Source organism: Electrophorus electricus, chromosome 3, assembly GCF_013358815.1.
Source record: "Electrophorus electricus isolate fEleEle1 chromosome 3, fEleEle1.pri, whole genome shotgun sequence".
Lineage (NCBI taxonomy): Eukaryota > Metazoa > Chordata > Actinopteri > Gymnotiformes > Gymnotidae > Electrophorus > Electrophorus electricus.
In genome coordinates, this window is record NC_049537.1 from 15,525,179 (window position 1) to 15,551,297 (window position 26,119).

The window sequence follows — 26,119 nt, forward strand, 5'->3', positions numbered from 1 at the left end:
TAATCGAGCCAAACCTACCAAGTCTGAACACACCCTTAATCATCCAAGTGTTCTCTAGTTTAGAAAACTTAATTCTAAATCATCTGCAGAGCTGTTACTGTTACCATTTCTTCAGCTGCCGACTGGTTTGACTTAACACATTTTACTTTTTCAGCTTTTCTACAACAAACAAAGCACTCTTCTATTAAATTCAGATTCATTCAGATGTATTTTTGCACCCAATTTGCAGCCAACCAATAGATAAATAAATAAATGCCATACCCATGAAAATAACAGCATCTCTGGCTTGTGAATTGCAGATGCTCGTAACTGTAGCTTATTTGCATGCCAGAAAAGCCCGAGCCTTTGCGTTATTTGCTCAGCACTTAGAGTGTCACTCCCGCTTTCTGCCTCTTTCTCTGCACTGTTCGGTTTCACTTCCTCGCAGCATTACTGTGTGATCGCTTCTGGCTTGTGCGAGAGCGATAAGCCATGGCAAAGACTCATACCAGTTGTTCGAAAGCAGATGACACCATGCTCCTAGTCTCTCGTTCTGCCGCTTTGTGTGCTAATCTCACTTCCAGAGAGCAGCAGGACATGCTGGGAGCTTCGCGTCCGCATCCACTGCCGATGAAGAGAGCGCTGTGCTTCCGTGTCAAAGCACTTTGGGTTATGGTTGGCATACAGCATCAAGCTATCCAACAAAATCCCAAGTTGTCTGAATGAAGTTGTGAACGGGTGGTGTTTAGGTGAACGATCCAACAAATCATGCAATGGGAGAAAGGGTACAAACAACGGAGGTCATCCTCCCAAGTGCTTCGTAGCTTGGACAAGTCATTGCCATGGCAGATAGCAAAGGTACATTATCATGGAAGGAAAAAAATAAATAAATAAACAAGAGCAAAAACAAAAATAAGACGAGGCATTAATTGTTTTAGTGGGGTGTGTGTGTGTGTGTGTGGGGGGCATAGTCACTGGGGTTAAGAGCTGAGATATAGGAGGAGCTGGCAATGTACTGGAGTTTAGCAGGGGAGCTCAGAGGTGACACAGTCGTCAAGCTGATCCAAGTGCACACACACACACAGATGGCTTGCGCACATGCGTCTGTATGTACGCACACACAGGCAAAATCTGCATGCTCAAGCAGTTTTACTGTCCAGTAACTGTAAAAAATGTTTTCACTTGTTCTCTTATACCTTCTTTCTGCACTTCCAGTTCATTTTTGATTCTTCTGTCTGCCCTCTCAATGGTATCTGCAGTGCAGTGGTTGTCCATGGCCTTCAACTGGAGAAGGCCTCTATATTGTGAAAACACACATACACACAAAACAATCTAAATTCTGCCAGTGTTCAAAGCTACTCAGTAAGTCTGAAAATATATCCAAAGTCAAAATGGTAGCATTTACTTCTTATTTCTGTCCTAGCGATAGTTTGACATTTTTACACATTTCCTACCTAAAGTCATGGCCAGCAAATCATTAAAAATTTTCCATGTTTTAGCCATCGAATAGTCATGCAACATCCTCAATCCTGTCAAACCTAATATTGTCAAAACTTCTGTGAAATGTAAGGTCAGATTTTCCAGGACAGCTGAGTTTGTCTGGTTAAAACTAAGCAGACTACTTGTTCAATGCCATGCAGTATTTTAGAATGCATTTTTGCCCCATGGTTTTGATCAGCAAAGGCCTATTTTCAATATTGCTTTAGTGGTGTAATAAAGTTCAGTGTTTAATGAAAGGAGAGGTGTAGTAGGAGTACTGTTTACCCACTGGCCAATCTCTGTTTACAAGAGGCTGTATTAGGGTGGAAGGAAGTTTTACAGACTACATTGCAGTGGTCAACTGCAGAGAACTGTAGACTTGGCATTCAGCTTTATTTCTCTGGAAATAATGCCATGAAGGGATTTGAACCCGTAACCTCACAATTTAGTTTTAGACTATAACCCTACAATGACAGGCAACAGGTTAAAATGATTTGTAGGCATTTAAATGGTTGCATCCAGAGCCTCATCAAGAACCCCTTAGGAACCACTCTTTTTTAGGCGTACTTATGAACTCGGTTTGGTTTGGCATTAGGGGTGCACTCTTTAATTCAGCTGTTTCTTAAAATCTAATCAAAAGGCATTTGTGCCTTTCACTCAATCACTTGTTTTAAGTGTTGCTTTGTAGCACCTATTTGGTTAAAATTGATTTTGTCAAGCAAGGGCAGGTACATCAGCACAATTCCATGCTCTCAAGCAAGTCAGACGAAACGAGATTGGAGAACTGGCATTAATGGCTACATTCCTCAGGGGTGTGCCTGCTCTCTCTGATTGCAAGAGTTTGAAAGCTGTCCTAATTGAGACCTTTGAGATTGGGGTCTCGTATGAGGTGCACCAACGGGAGCACTCGTGCGCTTACCCCCTATATGCAGTTGATACATATAGATGAAGCGGTAAAGCCTTGCACCACGTAGTCACCATAGTATTTATTGAAATGTTTTAAAGCTCTCTTTGGTGGTGATTCCAGCGAGCCAGAAGACCATTTGCTCAAACATCAGATAGTTAATGATGTTCTATTGTTATTTTATGCATGAAGAGGAGGTGGGTAGATGTTTCATTTTGGCTTCGCCCTTAACCTTCAGAACTATCTGATCACTGGGCTTTCCCTCACAAACCTCTTCTTCTTATTATGCCACTCTTGACCTTGGCAAATTGTAACAAGAGCCAATTGACTGGAGTGTGGAGTGCTACTGGCATGCCCTTTCAGTTCACTGATAATTTTGGACAGTGGTTCAGTATCAACTTCATTTGCATGTTACCAATAAGGGCCTTTGTGTTGGAAGAAAATGTTGCATTCAATAGCCAGAGCTGCTAATGTGCCTAAGACCGAATGAAGGCTGCAGACCAGTTGGCATGAGCTCCTTTGCATAATGCTAACTAGTTGGCAAGAGCTCTTTTGCCTAAGACTAACCAGCTTGCATGATGCATTTTGCATAGTGCTAACCAGTTAGCATGATCCATTTGGCATAATGTTAACCAGTGTGCAAAACTTCTTGCTAACCAGTTGGTATAAGCTCTTTTGAATTGCATGAGCTCTTTTTTCTCCTAGCTTGCATACATTATTAGCAACATTACTTTTTTGGTGGATGAGTGTTCCAGTAACATTTTAATTTGATAGTATTTGTATGTACTGAAAGTCTGCACAATCCTTTAGAGAGGAGCAGTCTAGCTCTGATCCTGGAAGGCCTCATTGCTGTGGAGGTTACTGTTCAAGCCACTAAGGCTTTACTAACCTGGTTCATGTTCTTCACGAAATGTATATATAATTACTATTTTACTATATATATATATATATATATATATATAGAGAGAGAGAGAGAGAGAGAGAGAGAGAGAGAGAGAGAGAGAGCGAGCAGTGAATTATATAAGTATAATATTATAATAGCTATAATTATATAACTACTATATATAGTATTTAATTATATAATGTATTATATACAATTATATATAAATGTATATATACATTTATATATAATTATATTATATTATTATATATTATATTATGTATTATATACAATTATATATATAAAATACACACACACACACACACACACACACACACACACACACACACACCAGGCCACTTTATTAGGTATACCTATCAACTTGTTAAGGCAAATATCTAATCACCCAAAATGCCAATGCATTTTGTCACGTGGACATGGTCATGACGATCTGCTGAAGTTCAAAGCGAGCATCAGAATGGGGAAGAAAGGTGATTTAAGTGACTCTGAAAGTGGCATGGTTGTTGGTGCTAGATGGGCTGGTCTGAATATTTTAGAACCTGATGATCTGCTGGGATTTTCACAGATAACCATTTCTAGGGTTTACAGATAATGGGCCGTAAAAGAGAAAATATCCAACGAACAGCAGTTCTCTGGGCGAAAATATTTTGTTGATGCCAGAGGTTGAAGGATAATGACCAGACTGGCTCAAGCAGATAGAAAGGCAAAAGTAACTAAAATAACCACTCATTACAACTAAGGTATGCAGAAGAGCATTTCTGAACACAAACACATCAAACCTTGAAGCAGATGGGCTACAGCAGCAGAATACCACACTGGGTGCCGTTCCTGTCAACTAAGAACAAACAACTGAGGCTACAATTCACACGGGCTCACCAAAATTGGACAATAGAAGTTTGAAAAAACATTGCCCGGTCTGATGAATCTCGATTTCTGCTGTAACGTTCAGAGGATAGGGTCAGAATTTGGCATAAATAACATGAAAGCATGGTTCCATCCTGCCTTGTATCAATGGTTCAGGCTGGTGGTAGTGGTGATAAAATGGTGTGTGGGATATTTTCTTGGCATACTTAAATGTCTCAGCTTACCTGTTTGTTGTTGCTAACCATGTCCATCCCTTTATGACCACAGTGTACCTATATTCTGGTGGCTACTTCCATAATTATCATAAATATAAATGGTATCTATTATTATTATCTATTATATATTATCGGTTATGTATACATTATCATATTATATAAATTATAATTTATAATTACCATATATTTAAATGTTTAAAATGCATCTCTATAAAAATGGAATGCCTACAAATCAAGATATGTTTAAGGGGTCTCAGAGGTGAACAAAATGGAGCTACTATTTTAAAAAGGTAGACCTTTCTCAACATGGGAGCAGGTCAGTCACTGACTTAGGGTTTTCATCAGCAATCTGTTATAGATGAACAGATAGTTACTTCATAAGATGCCAATAACCTCCTTATTAATCTGCAGGTGTACACATGTTCAGTTCTAGCTCCAAAATGCCATTTACCATGGAATCAATATTCCACAACTTAATGCTTATAGAGTCTTAGCCAAGCTGTTGCATTTTTCTTTTGGCACTTATCATACTCTGTGCCATATCTTTACCTCTCATTCCTGACATTCTTCTTCTGAAAGCTCTAAGTCCATTCTTCACTTTGTCACTGTCCTCCCTCTTGGTGACTTGTAGAGGTCCAATCTTTCTGACATTGACCCTTTCACTCTTGGAGGATGGTGGCACTTTGTCAAAAGGGGGGTGTGGGGAGCTGTGCTGGTCACAGTTCTTCCCTAACCTTTAGTGGAATTAGTCTTTTCATGACCCAGGTTGGATGATGGACTCGGTCCCCTCTCTGTGAAATACCAGCCCTGTCTGTGGCATTACTCAGGTGACTGACAGCCCCTGGTCCCTCATGGGAGAAGCAGCCTAGCTGTGTTGACAGGACTTGGAGAAGCTTTGATGATATTACACAGCATCGTGATGCCTGAGTTACAGCCTCAGCACTTTATGATTTGCTGTTCTCCTCCTACACACACACACACACACACACACACACACACACACACACACACACACACACACACACACGTGTGTGTATTTCTGTTCCCTTGCACACATCCTCACAGGATTTGATATTTGACCTGAGGCAATTCATTACATGCTGTGCATTATGCTATCACCTTGAATTACTCTTAAACTAGTAGCAGGAAATGTAAACTGATATTGAATCATACCGAGGAGCAACTGCGACAAACAGGCATTTTCCCTCACGGTTTACACTTGACACGGATTTTATCTGCACCTTTCTGGTTAACATTAAGATGTGCCCTGTAAAATTTCCACCTTGAGGATCTCATGCGTGGATTTGCGACTCCTACCTTGGCAAATGCCCGTCACACACGGGCCAGATACAACACGGCCAAACATTTTCAGGCGCCGTAATTTGAGCTCCTGAATTATTCATGGGAGCCTCAATAATTAATGTAAAAAGAGTTTTTCTATCATTCATAATCTGGAGGGTGGAGGAAACCTGAGCCCATAGTCTGGGTACTTAGAGGCGCGTTTCGACAGGGCTGGGCGATACTCGAGGAGGAACGGAGACAGGGTCCTTCCTCTGCGTGTGGGCCAGATCAGCACTGAAAACACAACACCTTGGACATTGGTAATGGAGCTGTGAGATGGAGGTGGGGGGTGGTGGCAGGCCTAGCAGAGAGGTTTGTGGATATTGGCGAACTGGCAGTGGCCAAAAAATAAAGACTAAGGTCTGTCTGTTTGGGAAGCACTGCAGTTTGCACTGGAGTTTGGGAAGGAAAGGATAAAGACTGGTGAGGGCGTGAATATTTGTGTGTGGGTGGGTGGATACTACATTAACTGAAAATAACTGTGATGAATACATCAAATTATTTGTGCACCCAAATGCGCCACAGAAGGCATTTCTTCATTCTGCAAGTCTTCCAGATGACCTTTACTGTTACAGAAGCTTTAAAGTACAGCAGCCATTAGTGTCCAATATCATATGCTCTCCTAACACCATCTTTCAACACCCTCATCAGAGAAGGGAAAATGATATAGATATGGGTGGTAATATGCTGTTGATGGTGTTTATAGCATCCCTTTGGGAGGGGGTGGGGCATGATGTGCAATGAGTTGCAGCGAGACATGAGTTATTGATTGGAAAGGGATTAAGTGTCCACCAATCAGGATCTGGATTATGTACAGTTACCAGCTGTTTTGTGGTTAGTATAAATCATACAAGTCAATACAACATTTCCTAGCCTTGTCTATGCACTCATTCTGGAACAATATGAGATGGTTATTCCAGGAAAATAAGATCTGGAACATCACTCCATCAGATTTCTATGAGGAAACCTTTAGTGAATAGCAAGAGTTGTGATGGACACCCAAGTGACCTGTTAGATGCCCGCAGTAGCATGCAGAATAGTTTCATTTGATTTGTAGCACACTACCCTGGGGGCTAACACCAGTGTTCTAGGTCAATTTAAACATGTTTAAAGAGTCTTCAAATGATTCTGAAAAAAAAAAAAAAAATGCGACAAAATTCTTGTATGCATACGTGTTAGCAAACATTTGTTTTCCACTACTAAAATCAATAAAGCCAATTAACTTTGAGGTGAAAATCTGACCTAGAACAACCCCACCCCACCCCCAGTGGTGAGTTATGAGAAAATGGGGGTCATGGACTTACAGCACAAGTGATAATATACTGTTTTTTAATATCTCCATTTCATCCACTGTCTTAGCCAGTTTGTCAAATCCCTAAGAGCTCTTAAGCCTACAATTGAACATTTCTTCAGGGCATCTTGATTCTTCCTCATCTCTCTCTCTCTCTCTCTCTCTCTCTCTCTTGCTCTCTCACTCTCTCTCTCTCTCTCTCTCTCTCTCTCTCTCTCTCACACACAAATCTACCTACCTCCCGTCCACTTACAGAATCACTGCTTAGACTCATTTATTTGCTTTGCTTTCTTTTATTCATCATAGTGACTCAGCAGCTACTGGTTAATGGCATTGTGCAAGTCTGCAGCAGGACTGCGAAGCAGTGGGTCTGCACTGCACGCATGCCGGTGTGTATGCAGAGCACTTTTTTTATTAGGATGCGGTGGTGGTCTGCTCTCCTGCTGTCTGCAGAAGTGATACATCTTCCTATGATAGCCCTGCTGGAGTCTGCCTACACTGGGGAACTAAATTAATATGAGTAAATGGTCTTGCTGGTGTTAGTGCAGGAATCCAGGTCATATGCAGCAGGGGTAAACAGTGGGCTTGAAATCAGTTCAGTAACTTTTGCGCTACCCCCATGCCCAATAATCTAATGTGGAGGATCTATTTGTTTATGCGATATTTCCTGGGTGACCTTTTTTGAATTCTGTGTCACCCAGCATGGTTACTAGTGTCTTGTAGACAAATAGGCAAAAATGGGTTTGGTTTGGTTACAGGGAAATCAAGGTATAAAGTTAAAACATGCATGTTCAGTTTACAGGCATCAGTGGGTTCTGAAATTGTGCTTGTGTACCCTGACTTAGTTGCAGGGCTCTGTATGTTTCATTCCCCAAGTCTCTAGTTCTAGGCTCTAGTTTTATTGTTTTCTCGATTTTTAACTTAGCCTGCACATTTCCTGTTATGATTGTATGATTGTATGATTTCCCAGTTTTAAAGCAAAGGTTCAGTGAAATATGCTAATGTTGGTAGCAGTGCACAGAAGTGGATATCCACCAATTATCATGTCATTCTTATTCTCTTTCACTCACTGTTAATTACATTTGCATTTCTGACTAAACCATTCCTTTAACCCTGTCGACCTGTGTATTGATCTATTCCACCCATGGAAACAATGAAATGATGTGCCTTCTGGAATCACAGTCATACTGTAATGAGGGAGATGCTGAGTTTACCTAACTACTTTAAGCAATCCAATTGGTGCATGTGAGTATCTTAATTAGGTGCAGTTATTACTTAAATTGGTCTATTTTAGATTATTTAAGGACATACACAAACACATACAAAAGTAATTAGAGCAACTCAAATGACCCTAGGCAGTCTTTAAAAATTACTTTCCATAGTATAATTTCAGTGCTGTGTAATTGCTAAACATAAGAATGGAGTTTAATATACATGTGCAAAAACATTGCACATTGTATATCCATGTATATTATTTTCCACTGTGTAAATGAAGCAAAATAAAGAGCTCAAGATAATTTCTTCCTTTCTACAAAATAATGTACATTGGGATAGGAAAACATTATGCCCTGAGGGCATCACTAAGTTTAAGCAGTTTTGGTTTGGCACTTGAATCACTAATGATATGTTCATACACACTCTCTCATTAAACATTGTGTTTACACATTTGTCTTACCCCAAAAGCCGTAGATTTGTTTCTGAACAAATAGGGGTCCTTTAACATCTATGGTAAGAATTGTATGCCCCATGGTGTAATGAAAATATGTGTTGTCTGAAATGTGTGTCTAAATTACAACCTTCACCCGGTTACGAGCTCGATCCATCAATACCTGCTGTGAGCTGTGAGGTAAGTCTGCTTTTTTGGGGGGTGGGGGGTTCTTATGATGGCCATAACTCATAACTCTCTGGTGCACTTAATGCTACCTTTCCCATAGCTATTTCTGCTTTTTTGTCCTTATGCTCAGATGTGGTTTTTTTTATTTATTTTGAGTCACATGTCTCTGTGGGAAACCATGCTTTTTGTAGCCATGCCTCTGTTGCTTCAGTTGTGCCTTGGTATTTCATAAAAACAAAGACATGAAGCAAGGAAAGGGAGTAGTAGCTTTGGGAAAGGAGCAAGCAGCACAGTCTGCTGGGTAATAACACGGTGTGGCACACAGGGGCTGGACAGAGAGCCAGCTCCCTGTGAAGAGGCTGCTAGGCGAGGGCGTGTTCGCAGGTCGGGCTGAAAGCCGTCAGGTCCGTTTCAAAGATGTCCGGCCAAGGGTCATGCTCCAGTTCAGCTCACACAGACAAGTTTGGCCTCCTCGCCGATGCCAACAACTGCCTTAGACTACGGAGAGTCTGAGAGTCATGCTGGATGGACTTGATCAGCTGTCAGGGAGCTCCTGTTTCATTCTGCTGCATAAACGAGGACGGATGCTGGGGCTCAGCAGAGGCCACAGCGGCTAAAGCATTATGTCACCCGAAAAGGGCCGATGTCGCTAATAATGAAGGAAGGCCAGCATGAGCCAGTGAGCAATTGTGCAAATGAGGTCATGCTAACAGGTCTCCAGTGGCTTTCATTCGTGCACTCAATGCTAACTATCCTAGCACACTCAATGAGGTGAGGACACATGCTGAGCAGTGTGGGTGTGTGTGTGTGGGTGTGTAAAGAGGAATCACTTTTGATTTTTGGGGCATAAAAATTTATTTTAAAAGTACAAAAGTTTTGTGTGAAACAAACAATTTATTTCAAAGTCAAAACAAAAAAGAAAAAAAATTGCATTAATTAAGAGACATAGTCTGTCAAAAATCTCATCAGTGCAGGCAATTTTTGCTCTAAACTCAAAAAGTATGGCACAACATACTTTTTCTCCTATTATACACACCTCAATTTTTAAGATTTTTCTGTCTTACTTGTGACTGAGGAATATGCCATCACCCCCTAATTAGAGAGTTGGTTGATACACAGTTTGGGGGTTGTCCCTTGATTAGTAATTGCATTATAGTCCAAAACATCCTTGGCTGAGAGAGGGAAATAAGATTCAGCTGATTAGCTTAGCATAATTCAAGTAAATGTTATAAATAAAAGACAACATATAGTGAATTTAAAGTTTATTTAGAAACAAAATATAAATTGTTTTATTATTTTGAATAATGAAGTTTCAATTACTCGACAAATTAATTAGTCAACATAAGAATGAATGGATGAATTAACAATTTGAGTCATATTAGTTAACTTTGCTAGCTATCAAATGCATCACCTAACTTGACAGTCATGGAAATTTAAAATGAATTCAGAAACTGAATGCCTTCCTATTGGCTGTAAGATCTGTGTGCTGGGTCTTGGTGTGCATTCAGGATTCAAATCATACTTTGATGCATACATTTTAGAAACTATTTAACACCATTACAGGTGATTTTGTCATAACCATCATTCCATTATAGTTTTTTACTCCCAGGTTGGTGTTCCAGTGCGTGCTGGCCCACTTCTATCGCTGGTGCGCAGTCTTGTCTGTTGAAACAGGTTGTCTTTTGTTGGAGCAGGTCACCTTCCTTCAAGGTCAAGAAAGTAACACCAACAAATGCACCTGTTTTTTTGCTGGATCACCTAGAACTCTAGCCTAGAATAAATGTGCTTATTGACTGTCTGCTGTAATTATTACCATGCTCGTGTTTGTGTCACTATCTGGGTGGAGTTTTCTTTTTTTTTGCCTGTCTCTTCGTGAATTTCCTCCAGGGTTTCTGGTTCCCTCCCACATAGAGGCTACCCTAAAAACTCTCCTTTTGTGAGTATTTGCATGAATGACTGTATGCCTGTATGCCCAGATTGTGCTTTGTGCTGGTATGAGTGTGTGTGAATGTCTGTGTGTCTGCATGTCCAGTGGTGGATGGTGCTCTGTACTGGGTGTTGTCCTCTCTCCCAGTGGTGGATGGTGCTCTGTACTGGGTGTTGTCCTCTCTCCCAGTGGTGGATGGTGCTCTGTCCTGGGTGTTGTCCTCTCTCCCAGTGGTGGATGGTGCTCTGTCCTGGGTGTTGTCCTCTCTCCCAGTGGTGGATGGGGCTCTGTCCTGGGTGTTGTCCTCTCTCCCAGTTGGTGGATGGTGCTCTGTCCTGGGTGTTGTCCTCTCTCCCAGTGGTGGATGGTGCTCTGTATTGGGTGTTGTCTTCTCTCTTCTCCTGCACCTGATTCAGTCCCCCAAGGGTCTGAGTTTTCTGGTTGAAAGTACACTGTGTGCAATTGTCATTTCTCATCATATATATAGCTCAGTAGTTAAGGTACTTGACTTGTAATTAAAAGGTTGGTGGTTCAAGCCCTACCACTGCCAAGTTGCCACTGTTGGAGCCCCTGAGCAAGGCCATCAGTTGCTCAAGTTGTACTCACTCATAATTGTAAGTTGCTTTGTCAGCTAAATGTTGTAAATATATATATATATATATATATATATATATAAGCAGCAAATAAATGTGCATGTTTCATTGGACTGCCTTTAGCTTTAATTACGGCGTGCATTCGCTGTGGCATCGTTTCCACAAGCTTCTGCAATGTCACAACATTTATTTCTGTCCAGAGTTGCATTCATTTTTCCCTCAAGATCTTGTATTGATGATGGTAGATTTGGACTACTGTGCAAAGTCTTCTCCAGCACATCCCAAAGATTCTCAATGGGGTTCAGGTCTGGACTCTGTGGTGGCCAATCCATGTGTGAAAATGATGTCTCATGGTCCCTGAACCACTCTTTCACAATTTGAGCAGGATGAATCCTCGCATTGTCATCATTGAATATGCCCTTACCATCAGGGAAGAAAAAATCCATTGATGGAATAATCTGGTCGTTGAGTATTTTCAGGTAGTCAGCTGACCTCATTCTTTGGGCACATAACGTTGCTGAACCTAGACCTGAGCAACTGCAGCAACTCCATATCATAGCACTGCCCCCACAGGCTTGTACGGTAAGCACTAGGCATGATGGGTGCATCACTTTAGCCACCTCTCTTCTTACCTTGATGCACCCAGCACTCTGGAACAGGGGAAATCTGGACTCATGAGACCACATGACCTTCTTCCAGAGTCCAATCTTTATGCTCCCTAGCAAATTGAAGCTGTTTTTGCCAGTTAGCCTCACTGACAAGTGGTTTTCTTAAGGCTACACAGCTGTTTAGTATAAATCCCTTGAGTTCCCTTCGCATTGCGCATGTGGAAATGCTCTTACTTTCACTATTAAACATATCCTCGAGTTATACTGTTGTTTTTCTAGGATTTGATTTCAGCACACGTTTAAGTGATCGCCGATCATGATCATTCAAGATTTTTTTCCTTCCTCAAAGATTCTGTTTCCCTACTGTACTTCCACTTTTTAATAATGCGTTAGACTGTTCTTAACCAGATTTTAATAGTTTCAGCAATCTGCACGCCAATAATTTGACCCGACCACAGGATTTGTCTTTCAACATGATTGTTTAACAAATGAGAAGCTACTCACTGCATCAGTTAGGGTTAAATAATTTGTTGCCAGCTGGAACATAATCACCCATGCATTAATTATCCAATGGGAGGGAGGCTCTCTCTCTCTCTCTCTCTCTCTCTCTCTCTCTCTCTCTCTCTCTCTCTCTATATATATATATATATATATATATATATATATATATATATATATATATATGTATTAGATTATTATATTAGTCACATTTTAACATGTCAGCCTTTCTATGACACTGCAGAAAAGTGCCTCAGGGAAACTCACAGGAAGATTTTATTGTTCAGTGGCTTGGGAAATGTAAAGGTGAATCTCACACTATATAAAGGTGCAGGGTTCTATAGAGGTCCAGGCCTAGGTTTCATTTGATGTCTTATGGATAAAATAAGCAGCTGATGACTCTGATTTTCCTGGTCATTAATGTTTGACTTTCAAAACACTCAAGTAAATTAGGCCTACATTGAAACTGCCAACTATGAACTCTATTGCTAATTATTGTTAATTTAATGTTAACTAGCTAACAATAAATAATGATGATGTTAGTATTATCAAGCTAGATAGTGATGTTAGATGCTAATGTAATGTAAGCCTAATGCTTCACTGAAAACTGTAAATTTGAAGATAATGTAGCTAACTAATATACTAACATTAAGTTAACATTAATGCTACCATAAACAAAACATATCAGAAAGACAGATTAATTATTTTTTCTTGTCACTTTGCTTGTCAGTTTGTATATTTAGGATATTTCCACCAGTCAGCTAGCTAGCTAGCTTGGTAAGAATTCTGTAATGTAACTTCCTCAGGTAAATTACATTATAGAACTCCAACCAATTCATGTATGTTTTCCTCAAAAAAAAAAAAAAGGCAAGACACGATATTTTAAGATATACCTGAAGAGCACTGTAGTTTATGGCTACTTGACTAACTGTGGAGTGTGAATAAAACTTAAAAGATTTTTAAGTTTGTGCTTTATTATTTTATTTATTTATGTTTATTTTTTAAACATTTGCATCCTAGCAAATCTGAGCACAGTGTGTGACCGTTGAGATCACTGTTGAAATGTCTTCTTTTTTTTTTTTGCTCACTAAAGAGGACTCGATCAAAAGTGTCCAAATATTTTTTTTCCCCCATCATATAATTTATGTCTAGGATATACAACAGAGATAAGAGATAATAACAATATGTCTTTTCTCATTTTCCTTTCCTATGGGAAACCTGTTATTTTATTATTATTATTTTATATAATTTTATATATACGCGAATACTACCCCAGTGCTGAAATACACATAAACAAGACATCTAAGGGGCTTCATGGTATGACCCCCCCAAATGTCTCTGTGTATGTGAGTGTGTGCGTATATGTTTGTCTGTATTGCCACGACCTCTCATGTCGTTTACCTGATCCTTGTTGTGTGTATAAGTCTTGTGTCATTATCGTTGAGGTTGTCTGTGTTTAAAACTATAGCCTGCATGCTACGTCTTGTTGTTATGTGTCATAATAAACGTCTGTGTCAATGTGCCTCGTCCCCACATCCTGCTTAAAAACTCCAAATGTGTATTTAATGTTTATTGTTAGCTGTGACTACAACTAATAATTGCATAATACAGAGTTGACTAATTCTGACACTTGTATCCAAAATGCCATCCAGTGACCAGGATTGCCTAGTTTTCTTGATATTTCAGGTACCACATAATTTTTTTTGAAAATCTGTTTTTTTTTTCTTTTTCGATGTACTATTTAAAAGCCTCAGAATCACATAAATTTGTGTTGAAGTAGAATTACAAAATGATGGTGAAGTACTCTGTTGTTTATTGGTATTTGTAAAAAAAAAACAAAAAACATATAATGTTGTACTGTGTCAAAAGAATGTGCTTATGCAAATCTAATCCATCCACTTTCACCTTAATTAAAAAGTCATATACTGAAGTAAGCACTTTTATTGAAATATGGCATGACATGGTAATCAATCCAGAATCCCTAAAATCCCATAATTACAGGGGATGAATGCACCATATAGTGATGCTTTAGACAGATATGACATTTCATAATTAGTGTTGCCCAGATCTGATTCAGTGTGTGAAATTCATTGGTTCATATTTCATGTATTATATGCTGTTTAAACTTACAGTGATGAAGCTTTGAGGTATCCCCCTCCTTTGTAACTGCATGACAGTGATGAATTGTTGGCACAGTGCCACACCTTGAGTGAGAATCTCTTAGGAAGGTTAGACTAGCACAGGACTGGGACATCCCAATCACACTGACAGATTCATGTCATATCCCCAAGAATATACCCATAGTTCCCCTCCCCTTGGTTCTTAAGCTGATATATATATATATATATATATATATATATATATATATCAGAACATGCATCATTTCAGTCCGCTCCTGATGATAGGCATTAGCTTCTGATGGGCGAGCCTTTGGCAGCTGGCGATTTAGACAAACCAGCAGCACACCTTCTAAGTCACTGCGTGATTCACTCCAGATCATGACGTGGCTCTGAGTAGATCCATTGGTGTAGTTGCTGATACCAGCGGCATGTCGATTGTCAGAATTCTCAGCCTGTTTCATAAAGGCTGCAGTGAAATCTCTTCATCTATAACCAGTGGTTGTATATATGTGTGTGTGTGGTGGATGGGTGGGGGATTGCACATTATCCATGTCCCAGTATTATTGGAGATTATCCCTGACAGATCGCAACCCCCTTCAGGCACCATTAGCCAGACTTCATCCCACTCGGTATTTCCACCACCTGCGACCGCTGTTCACCGAACCCAAGAATTATTACCATTGTAATTTTTTCCCTGGTATATAAATTAATCATGGAAGGGTTGTGATCAACTGCTTTTTACGTTTTCGTTTGCTGGACAATAGCCGAGAAACACACCCTCCCATAGGAAAGCGAGGAGCCCATACGTCATTAAAACGGAGCACTGCTGTCTTATCAGAGAGATAATTTGACACAGGCACTACATCTTGACACATATTATCATGCCATATCTGGCCATGGACAGATGTGAAGGGTACTCTTTTTCTTCTTCTTTTGGAATCTGAGAGCTTGGAGGAGAGGATGTGGGCAAAGCAAGAACTAAAAACAAGCTGGCCCTGCTCAGGAGGGAGAGTGGATAGCTGACGGCACCTAACAGAAATGAACATCGATCATACCGGTGTGACATTAAAGACCGAAGACATATGGGGCTTGTTAGACATCCTGTAGAAATATATTGTAAAGCTTCTGCCAGACTTCTCAACAGTAAACCCACCAACAAACTTTTACAGATGGTGCCTTTTTGCAGTATATACGGAGCCATTTAAGCTTTAAATGAATTACAAGCCAATACTGGTTTCTTTCAAGGTAGTATGCCTAGAAGAAGTTTACAGGGTTGACTCACTATTCAACCTTGTAATACTTCTGAAAGTTTTCATGGTGGGGGTCTACCTTACATATTTATAATGTAAGTACTACTTAACACATGATTACATAATTTATTAAGTATTCCCTTTTTATACTACAGTAATATATACTGCAGTACAAGTTTATCCATATAGATGCTCATCATCATGAAGTTAAAATCCACAATGCACTATGCTGTTTTCAGTCAAAACTAAAAAGCAACTCTCAGTCATATATGGCATTTAATTATCTAAGGGAATCCATGTAAATGGGAGTAGGTCTTTGCAATACCTATTAGACATTCATAAAATATCTATTTCACCTGTTACCTGCAAGAAATGTATGTAAAAAAAAACAAAACAACAAGGCAGGCGATATAGGTTTACTGAAGTAAGTGCAAATCCAAGACATGAACAGCAGACAGGCAATGGTTAAAATCATTCCACTACAAAAATCACTACAACAAATGGGAGGTTACAAACAGGGGAGTAAACGTGGGCAGACGAAGTAACCAGATAGGTGGAAAACATTCAAAGTAACACAGCAGCAAAACCAACAAGGTAAAATCCAAAAACAGGCAGGGTTGAGTACACATCACTACCAGTCCAGAGATACCACTCAATATGCTTACAGACCATCAGCAATACCACACAAAGGGTGTGGACTGAACAGGTTTATATACACTGCAACTAACTAGACACATGTGAAGATGATTAGTACTCTGGACATTCTAATAACTGAATAGGCTGGGGCATTGTGGGTAGTCAAGTCCTGAGCAGCAGGGCAGGGGGTTGTATGACATCAGCAAGCTAATCACTTTTTTATATTCTAATAATATGGTGATTTTTATTGTATAGTAAAATATATGCAGCCTGAGTAAACATTTAAAACATTAATACTTCATGAATGCAATATGAAGTATTTATGTAAGATGTTATGAATATAGACACCCTTATATTATCAGTGTTTTGGAGTTAATTGCTTATTGGAGATGTCATTTGCCTGTAATGAAATGCATATTGTAGCCTAGCTTTCACTGAACATTTAAGGTGGCTGTGAGGGAGATCACAAGCTACTCAGTCAGTAGTGTTCATGTGTCAAATTCCATAAAAGTAGTATATAAGTACATTTTGTTTTTTGCGTATTGTATGGTGGTTACTTTTTTCAGTAGGAGGGTTGATTAATACAATACACTTCACTAGTTTAATACAGAAGATGATATAGGCCAAAACTTCAAGAGTAAAGCAATGATTTTCCTGTGAGAGATGTGGAGCCGTAACCTTTTTAAATGACATGCCTGCTGTATTTTTTAATGGCATGTTATATAGAGCAACTTTCTGTTAATAGGCCATGTGACAGATATGAGGCAGTAACTGACAGGTTTCCTTTCATGCATACATTTGCTGATTTAACCAACTGCAAAAACCCAGCGATTTCAGGGGTACAGGCAAGTCAGGCAGGCTTAAAACTTAACAAAAAGGTTATATTTATTTGAACCCTCATTCCCACTGAGGAGACAGAGGAAGTATGACTTTGTGTGCCTTGAGTGGTCTCTGAACTGTTTGGGAACAAATATGTTACCTCATATTCCAAAGAAGTCTTGATTAAAAATGTATATGATATAACAGTACAGCTATTCTGCTGATTCACTTAGCATCTGCCTTTAGTGTATTTGGCTTTTAGAGTCATTATGCATCGACCAGCATGGATATATTGTAACGAGTGTTCCGAGTGCTGATGGGCGTGGAGCAGGATGCACAGAATCTCTCGACATGGACAAACATTTATTTACATAAAACATAAAGACTACAGTGGCACTCACGTGTAACACAAACAATGAACATAGACACATTTAATACTAATGATTTTTAACTTTAACATGAGCTAAACAAACATTCACTAATGTTACATTTAGACACTAACAAACAAACAACACGCTACATCAACAATGAGCAACAACACTGCACCCAATGACACGGGTTTAAATACACAAAGACAAACAAGGTGCAAGTGTGTGCAGGCGTGTTTACAAACGAAGAGCCTCCCACTACATGTGGCAAGCCAAACCACGTGACTAGCGAGAGGTGAGCATTCCGTTACGGATATCAGCACTGAATGGTATAAAAAGAGCAAGTTGACAGAATTCTGGAGAGAACCACAGCGCAGGAGTTCAGCACTGTTGTTGTCATCACTCCACATGGACTTTCCAGTCCTGATTGGCTGTTTCATGATCTGGGTCCACCCTGGCTCTCCTTCCTGTAATTATCACCACCTGTTTCTCATTTTAGCACTCATTTATGCCCCTGTTAATACACATCTCTTTGACATTATAGTTCATGAAGGTTTGTGCCTCTGCATCACATGTTTCCAAGCATTTTCCCTATTGCAACGGTGGCCAACGGTGGCCTGGAGATCTACGGGCATTTAGGGTTTGGTTTCATACCATCTGGCTATAATGTTCATCTACTATTAAAAGCCTTAATTAACTGGATCAGGTGTGTTCGATTAAAGTTAAAGTTAATCTTTGCAGGAGGGCAGCTCTGCAGTACTGTAGCAGGACACCTTTACTTTATTAATTACTGCTTGTTTCTGTAGTACCATTTCATCTGGTTCTGAAACCTGTCTCAGTGATTACTGAACTGCCAATGATGCACCTACCTACCTGTGATCCTATGTTCTGTCCTCTGCTATAAAATTATTGCATTTTATTTATAGCGAAATTTTATGAATGAAAAACAAGGATGAATTAGGTGCAAGGCTCATCAGTACAAAATGCCATCAGTACAGCATGCAGTTGCCAGGAGTTTACACTACTGAAAGGTACAGAGACAAGCTTTTAGTCGGGAACTCCACAACATTAGCAATAACTGAAAACTCAGGCAACATGGAAGATGACCATGCAAGAACGGTGGCGTGTGTGATCAAAGCTCTCTTGGCTTGATGTATGTGTGGTGTGTTGCATTGTTACCGTGTGACATTTGAACTCCTGCATTGTATCAGCACTTTGGTGCTATGTACACAAACACAGTAAAGCCCAACTGCTATATTTGTTTTCATGTTAACACAGTATGGTCAAGTGTCAGACATGTATCGTGTATGAATAGCAGTATTGTCTGAAACCTCAACAGGTCCACATTGCCTGGTGAATAGAGGTCATGGGAAGGCAGTCATTTCTTCTTCTCTGTTGCCGTCCAAGGAATGTTATGGTTACATGCAGACCTAATGTGCTTTTGCAGTATGAGTGGAAGGAACCTTTTCATATTAGTTTTTATTGCACATGTTGCAAATGGTTTGTTTTGGAGTGAACATTTGCATTGATACAGCAAGCTATAAAACAAAATGTTTTTGCTTGCGATCCTCATACTTCCTGGTGCTGCCTCTCCAAAATGCACCATGTTTGGAAAGTGTAATTAAAGGAAGCCTTGCAAGTTGAGCTAGAGTTCCTCAGAACTTCCCACCAGGTCAATGGATGTTCATCCTAGTCTCATTACTTGACACCATTACAAAACATCCATTTCAGCTACTTGCGGGCCATTCTTAAGCACATGAAGTAAATATTCAGTTATCGACTCCCAGACTTGATTGAGACTCATAGTGGCCCAATGGGACAGAATGACAAACAAAAAAAAAAAAGAAAGAAAGAAAAAGAAAGCATAAGGTTAAAAAATGGATTGTGAATCAATAGAGATGAGTGAAGTGATGGAGGGTTTGAAGGTCAGCCCTCGTGGTCCCTCTGTGCTCTGAGAAGATAATACAGGAACATGATCAATCTCATCTAATTTAATCTGTCCCTCCATCTCTGATTTGATCCGGGCTCATTTTTCTCTCCTGGTCAGTTCTTTTCATTTCCTGGCCAATGATCATGCAGTCTCAGAGAAGCTCAGTGAAAAGGCCATGGAACAATTGCAGAGATTTGACATATTAATGGGACAACGTTCATATGAGAGGATGTCAGTCTCATTGTTCTGCGCCACTAAATTATACACCAAAAACTTCTGTGCCTAAATTGGATTTAGATTATGTTAAGTTCATTATATATTCTTGACAGATTTTAGGACCTAACATTTATTTCATATCACTAACACTTCCATTATATCTTTAATGTGTACTGAGATTACAGCAAAATGCAGATTTCTGCTGGTGGATTTCTCACAGAAAACCCCATGTTCAGAAGTGTCTGCATGCATTAATTGCTCAACATTTAGTGAACCATTAAATTATTTGGCATCATCTTAGTCCAATAATGTGTGCATTTGAAGCAATTGTTTACCAAGACCCACTTCGCGATAAGAAACTGCAGTCCGCAAGAATGAAGTGATATGAAAGGATAACTTGTTTCTTCACCACTTCTCATCTACAGTTCATTTGGGACAGGAGTGGAGAGGGAGAGAATATATTATTCATAGACAAAAGTGCTAAACAACAGATAACATTACACTCCTCTCCAGCCAAAATGCGCTGTTATAGATATACATGAAAGGAGATAAGCTGAGATGTGGGCAAAAAAAAGGTACATACTGGAGAACATTTTTTATGCCTTTGTTAAACTTTAAATATAAAAAAGCAATGGCAGTCAGAAATTAAAGCGGACTGAGTGCACATCTGATGCACTTTGAAGTGTACTGCGATTTCTCACAGGTGGATGCAATCACTGCTTCCATGGGAATCAGACTCCATACATGTCCTTCTAGTTTCACATTCTCCATCTATGTCAGTGTGTGCTGCCTCCCATTTGGAATGCTCTTCAGAAACACGCTGGGTGAAGTGAACCACTGTGCACGGTTTGGGTGCGGAGGCCGAGAGTTTTCGCACCATCCAAATGTTGCCTGTGGTGGCGTCCTGGGTGCTGAGATGCTGCAGCTGCAAGCTTCGGCAGGCTTCTCTTTCTGCCTCTCTCCTTCTCAGGAGAATAGCACAGCAGCCAGTGTGCACTAAACATCGGCTGTGGTGAATCAGCTGCGAGTCCGAAGGCATGAGATTCAGCCTCACCTATTTGGATGGATGAATTATTAATGTCTATCTGGTTTTCCTGTGCGCACTTTAGGTGTGTGTGTGTGTGGGGTGGGGGTGCTATTGTACCCACACACTCCACCACCTTTCTCTAAACAAACTCCGTCTTCTTTCTCTCTTTGGCTCTGTCTTCTTTTCTCTCTTTGGCTCTGTCTCTCTGCTTTCTCTGTCTCTCCCACTCCTACAGCTGTTTCCTGCATAAGAACGCAGCGTCTCTGGCAGTTGGATGGGAATAAAACTGAAACTGTGACCTCGGAAGATGAAGATCTTGTTGCCATGGGAACTTTTAATCCTGCTGTCACTCAAGTGCCACCTCGCAGGTATGATGTCCCTCGAACACCCTTTGATACCCCACCTGATCTGCATGGCTCCCACTTCAGGGGAGGAAGGTGCTTTATTCCACTATGTCTCATCTACTTTCTCATTCATTCTTCAAACATGTTCCTATTGTCGCCCCAGTAGGCCTCATTTTTAAAAATGCCTTCTTGGAATAACTCCTCAAAAATTTTCAAAAATATGTTCTTTTTATTTATAAGTAATACTTAGTGGTCTAGCATTGGAGATTAATTTACCTTTTGTAGGACTGTTGTATGAACACAGTTCTAGGAGTAAAGCAATCTGGGACTGCAATGGTGTAGGAAAGGAGGGCGTCTCTGAAACATTTTGCCTGCTTGAGCCAAGTGCAGAGCAGAGCTATACTCTAGTGCTAACAAACACGCCCTGCATTATTTACACAAACAAACACCACCAAAAAGCCAACATTCTCTCTGTCTCACGCTCACTTTCTTCTGTTCTAGCATAGTGTGATCAGCAGGTTGCCTGTAACTTAACCCTGGCGCCCCCTGCAAGTGCTTGTTTCCGGTACAAAGCTCCTGGCATTCAGAACCCTTGCTGCTCTCCTTTGATGCTGCGAGGGGTCGTACAGTCTGGGAGCAACAGGTGCCCCATTTAAGCCCCATCAGCTGCACACCCCTCAGTGCCACCGGCGAGGTGGTTGCGGTCGTCACATCACATGGAGCAGGACGCAGGAGACGCTCGGGTTGTCGAGCCACAGGTGTCTGCCTTTGATCACCCAGCCAGATGCTGCGGCAGTGTGTTTAGTAAACAGGGATAAAACCCCGCGAGGGACGTTGCTCCCGGTGCTGTAACCAGGCGGAAGGAAAGACACTGAGCTCCTGGTCCTTGGCACGATCCTTTTTTTTTTTTTTTTTTTTTTTTTTTACAGTTTCTTACAGTTACACGTTAACACACAATTAGTAAGATTTTTGCCATTTTAGGAGCGTGGATAACAGCTGTGTGGAATAGACAGAAATATAGAAGTCCTTGTCTAGTTATCAAATCCATCAAATCCAATTCTGAAGCGCTGACAATTCTAGTGATGTGCACTTTAAAGGCTTGATGATTTAAGCTGATCAATCTGAAAATATCACCAGACATTCTAGGAATTCATTGGAATTGATCCCTGGATTAGATCTATTTTTCATTAGGAGTTTTAAATGGAGGGTAGAATAACAGTGGATAATAACGGTACTGTATAGCGTAAAATAGCTCTAAGAATGTAGCTATTGTAGGTCAAACATTAAATTATGCCTAGTATAATAGCACAGATAGAATAACTAAGCAATTAACTAATTGCTAAATGTGCATTGACCAAATATACAATAGATTTTTCTTTATTGTCTGTGTAACACACAGTGAATTAGACTAGTCCCTTAAAAATAGATATTGATAATATTTAATTTAACACGAGGCCTAGATTCCTAGTTATTCAAGTTGTAGTCATGTGCATGAACTGCAGAAAGTAAGTGATCGGACAGTGACAACTTCTGTCCTTTTGATTCAGGCTGGATTTACAGTGAGTGTGAAGTTAAGGAAGTAAATAGCCTTATGTCAGGGGTATTTCCATCTGTACTGGGTGAACCACAGCCTGACTAATGCATAAATGTGTCTTGCGGTGAGCAATGATGCACCTTTGTCCTCTGCCAAGCCCTGGTGTCAGTCTCTTCCTTTAATCTACTTCTTTGGCATACAACTTCACGTCTGCTGCATTTTTAGAGGAAGTTGCAATTGCAGCATTCCTCCCCTGGGTCCTGTCGCATGCAAGAAAGTGGCATCACCCACGATGATCTTTAAATGGATCGTCAATTTCCTCTTGTTTATAAAGGACACATAAAAATTGGGGGATGGGGGTAGGGTGTTGTTGCCAGTGCCTTTCGTTGAGCAAAGAGACATGAGGCCCCAACCCCAGGCAAACAGGCCTGGCAATTTCCATTAGTGAAATGTGGGAGGGAGCACTTCGTTTTGTCCTTGTCAAGGTTAGGGACCTGTAAAAAACATACGTTCCGCTCAAAGAGAAAGAGGATGTGATTCATGCCAAGACTAGAACGAGGGATAATCAGAAAGGGAGGCGAAAAACACTGCACAGGAAATGGCTCCTGTCCAGCTTGAGCAGGCAAAAATGAATGTATGTACAGTGAACTCTGGTGTGAGAGCGGGTCCATATGTACAAAAAGCTTCTGCATTAGCATAAGCTCGTGTGCGTGCGTATTTACGTTTGAATCGCTTTTCAGCTCTGGGACGAAGCAGCCAGTTTTCGATGGACACATCAGCACATGCAGCTGAACGTTGCTTGAAAAGTTTGATTACTTTGACTCGTGTACGAACAGCCCCTTTCCCATGTCAAGTGACATCAAATACTCTGTGAAGTTGCTGAGCCATTAAGGAAATTATATATTTTGCTGGAGTAATTACCCCAACACGGGGCAATTAGGGACATGGATCTGTGTCTTGGCAGCAACCAACTAAAATGGTGGAGCGGTTTGTGGTGCCATGTGTGCATCAAGGCCGCCAGAAAGGAGGATGTCATGTAGATATGGTGCTAGAGTATACAGCTAGGGGCAGGTTGGGGTGGAGTGGTGGACAGGAATTAAAGTGGCTCCCTTCTGGCATTGCCGCATATGCAGACTTCTTAATGAGTCTGCGAGCATTGGAAGATGCTGGCAAGGCCAAGCGCTCCCCATGGCGATGTGTTGCCATCGGGCACAAGCACGCCTGGCTATTCTTGCTCTGGTTTTGTGTTTCCTCACAGAGAGGATAATCCGCCATGGCCCTGTGTTCACCCAAGAGCCCAGCGACGGCGTTTTCCCACTAAGTGGCGATGACAGCAAGATATTCATCAACTGTAAAGCCAAGGGGAACCCGAAGCCACATTATAGGTAAGCACGTCATCTCAAATTTTTTCAGGGATCTCACAGGAAGCACATTGACCTAGGATCAGGTTCCCTGTGTTGATGCAGTGGTATTCACTGACAGGCAATTGGTAGAAATTTATCTTAAGTGAGAGAAGGTTGAAAAAGATTAACTGTCCTTATGCTTGCTTTAAGCCTCGAATGCATACTTTGGGCCCTTAGTGACCCATGACCTCAGTTTTCTCTCTGCTACCTCTAACCTGCATTAAATAAGTGACCAACAACACATGAAAAAAAAAAAATATATATATATATTTTGCTATTGTTGATTAATTAGTGTTGGTGCAGGGACATTAATGGTGTAAACACAGAATGCAAAGCACCCATAAATTAAACTATCACTTGATTGTAAATACAAAAACAAAAAAATCATACACATGTATTTAAAGACCCACAGAACATATTAAAATGTTAACAGTGTTTGTATGGTACTAAACTAGAGAGTTATAATAAACATGCAGGAAATTTTCAATTATAAAACATAACTATGCAATATGATACAACACTGCTCATAAACTAGCCAAACAGGCTGATAATGGTCTGGTCCTAATATTCCAATGAGCACGCTTGACTGACAGCCCTCTGTCACAGACTCAGTATGCATGCTGCTTGAGCAGAGCTAATTTCCCTTTGGGGTGTCACATCTTAGTCAGGAGTGAGGTGCGAGAGACGGCACTCGGGGTGTTTATTAAAGAAAGACACAAAGAAAACAAAGCAGCTCTAAGTAGAAACAAAGGAGATAAACAAATAAATGTTGAAAAACAGTAGCTACACCAGTAGCGTGCAGGAGTAGGCGGGTCCATAATGGAGGGTTCAAGACCTCAGCGCAAAGCGCTGGACTCTGCAACCTGCGGGAATAATAATGAAAAGGTAATGAGGCACAGGTGAAGGCAGTAACTAATAAACTGGTGATTGGGAGCAGTGGATGGGTGTTGTGATAGGTGTGTGTGGGTTGAGGGGGCTGGCTGGCTATTGGCTGGAGCATGACATGGGGATTAATAAAGTGTTATCTTCAATATAGTGATGCAAGCAGAGAGAACTGGAATCATACAACCGTGGTATGAAGTCCAATAAGGATTTTCAGTATAAGATAAGCCAACCCAATACAGGCTACATTGATCAACACAGCTAAAACTTGTGGAAACTTTACCAGACATTGGATCACACATTGTACATCAGAATAGGGGAACATCTGGTGAAATAAAGGAGTTATTTACTGGACTTTGGAACTGTATTCTTAAGACAATAAATATGTAAATTGTGTGCCCAGAAGAGAAAGAAACCTAATTTGAAAGAAAAACACATTCAGGTCCGTGGGCTTTAGGTTACCTGACACACAAAATATTAAATAAAAAAAAATGTAATTAAAATAAAATGAACATTTAAAAGTTGCAAGCACAATTATTGAATTGCTTTGTGAAAGAAATAGAAACAAACTTGCAAAACCAATGTCCCTTCATCTGCAGGTGGAAATTCAATGGAAGAGATCTTGATATTGACACGGATTCGAACTACAGCCTGGTCGAAGGCAGCCTTTTGATCAATAACCCACAGGCATTGAAACACGGTGGCACTTACCAGTGCAATGCCACTAATGCCTTTGGAACCATCCTCAGCCGTGAGGCCAAAGTGGAGTTTGCTTGTGAGTAGAGCTCAGACTTCAAATTCCACTGGTGCTCCTGCAATACTGAAATCCCTTCTAGCAGAGATGTTCTTGACTGATCCGATCAGGATCAGCAGAACATTTGACAGGAGCTGAACTGCCTCTACACAATTATAAAATATTTACAATGTGTTTAACTTGTTGTAAAATCTGAGCTAATCCTGGGATCAACTATTTCTGATTGTGAACTGTGTTCAACAACTTGATTGGTTGGTTCAGGGACACAAAAAACTTTTAATGTCTGCTTGAGATAAGTTTACATGCTGTCCCATGACAATTTAATGATGTATATATAGATAATTTTTTTTAGAATGTGTCTGTTTCTTCTTAACAATTGGCATTTAATAACATGCTCTGAAC

General features: G+C 40.4%; 1 protein-coding gene across 2 annotated transcripts in view; it reads left to right on the forward strand.

Annotated features, from left to right (window-relative positions):
- Nucleotides 1-21,065: 21,065 nt before the first annotated feature.
- The window catches only part of LOC113574227 (contactin-4), a 30,580-nt gene continuing 25,526 nt past the window's right edge, over nt 21,066-26,119 (forward strand). The window contains exons 1-4 of one of the 2 annotated variants that reach the window (XM_035524431.1): nt 21,066-21,168; nt 21,229-21,237; nt 23,937-24,063; nt 25,563-25,738. In XM_035524431.1, the coding sequence (XP_035380324.1) occupies nt 21,108-21,168; nt 21,229-21,237; nt 23,937-24,063; nt 25,563-25,738 (373 nt within the window). In that variant the 5' untranslated portion in view covers nt 21,066-21,107. The remainder of the gene's footprint in view (nt 21,169-21,228; nt 21,238-23,936; nt 24,064-25,562; nt 25,739-26,119) is intronic. The other variant, XM_035524430.1, reaches the window with a different exon arrangement.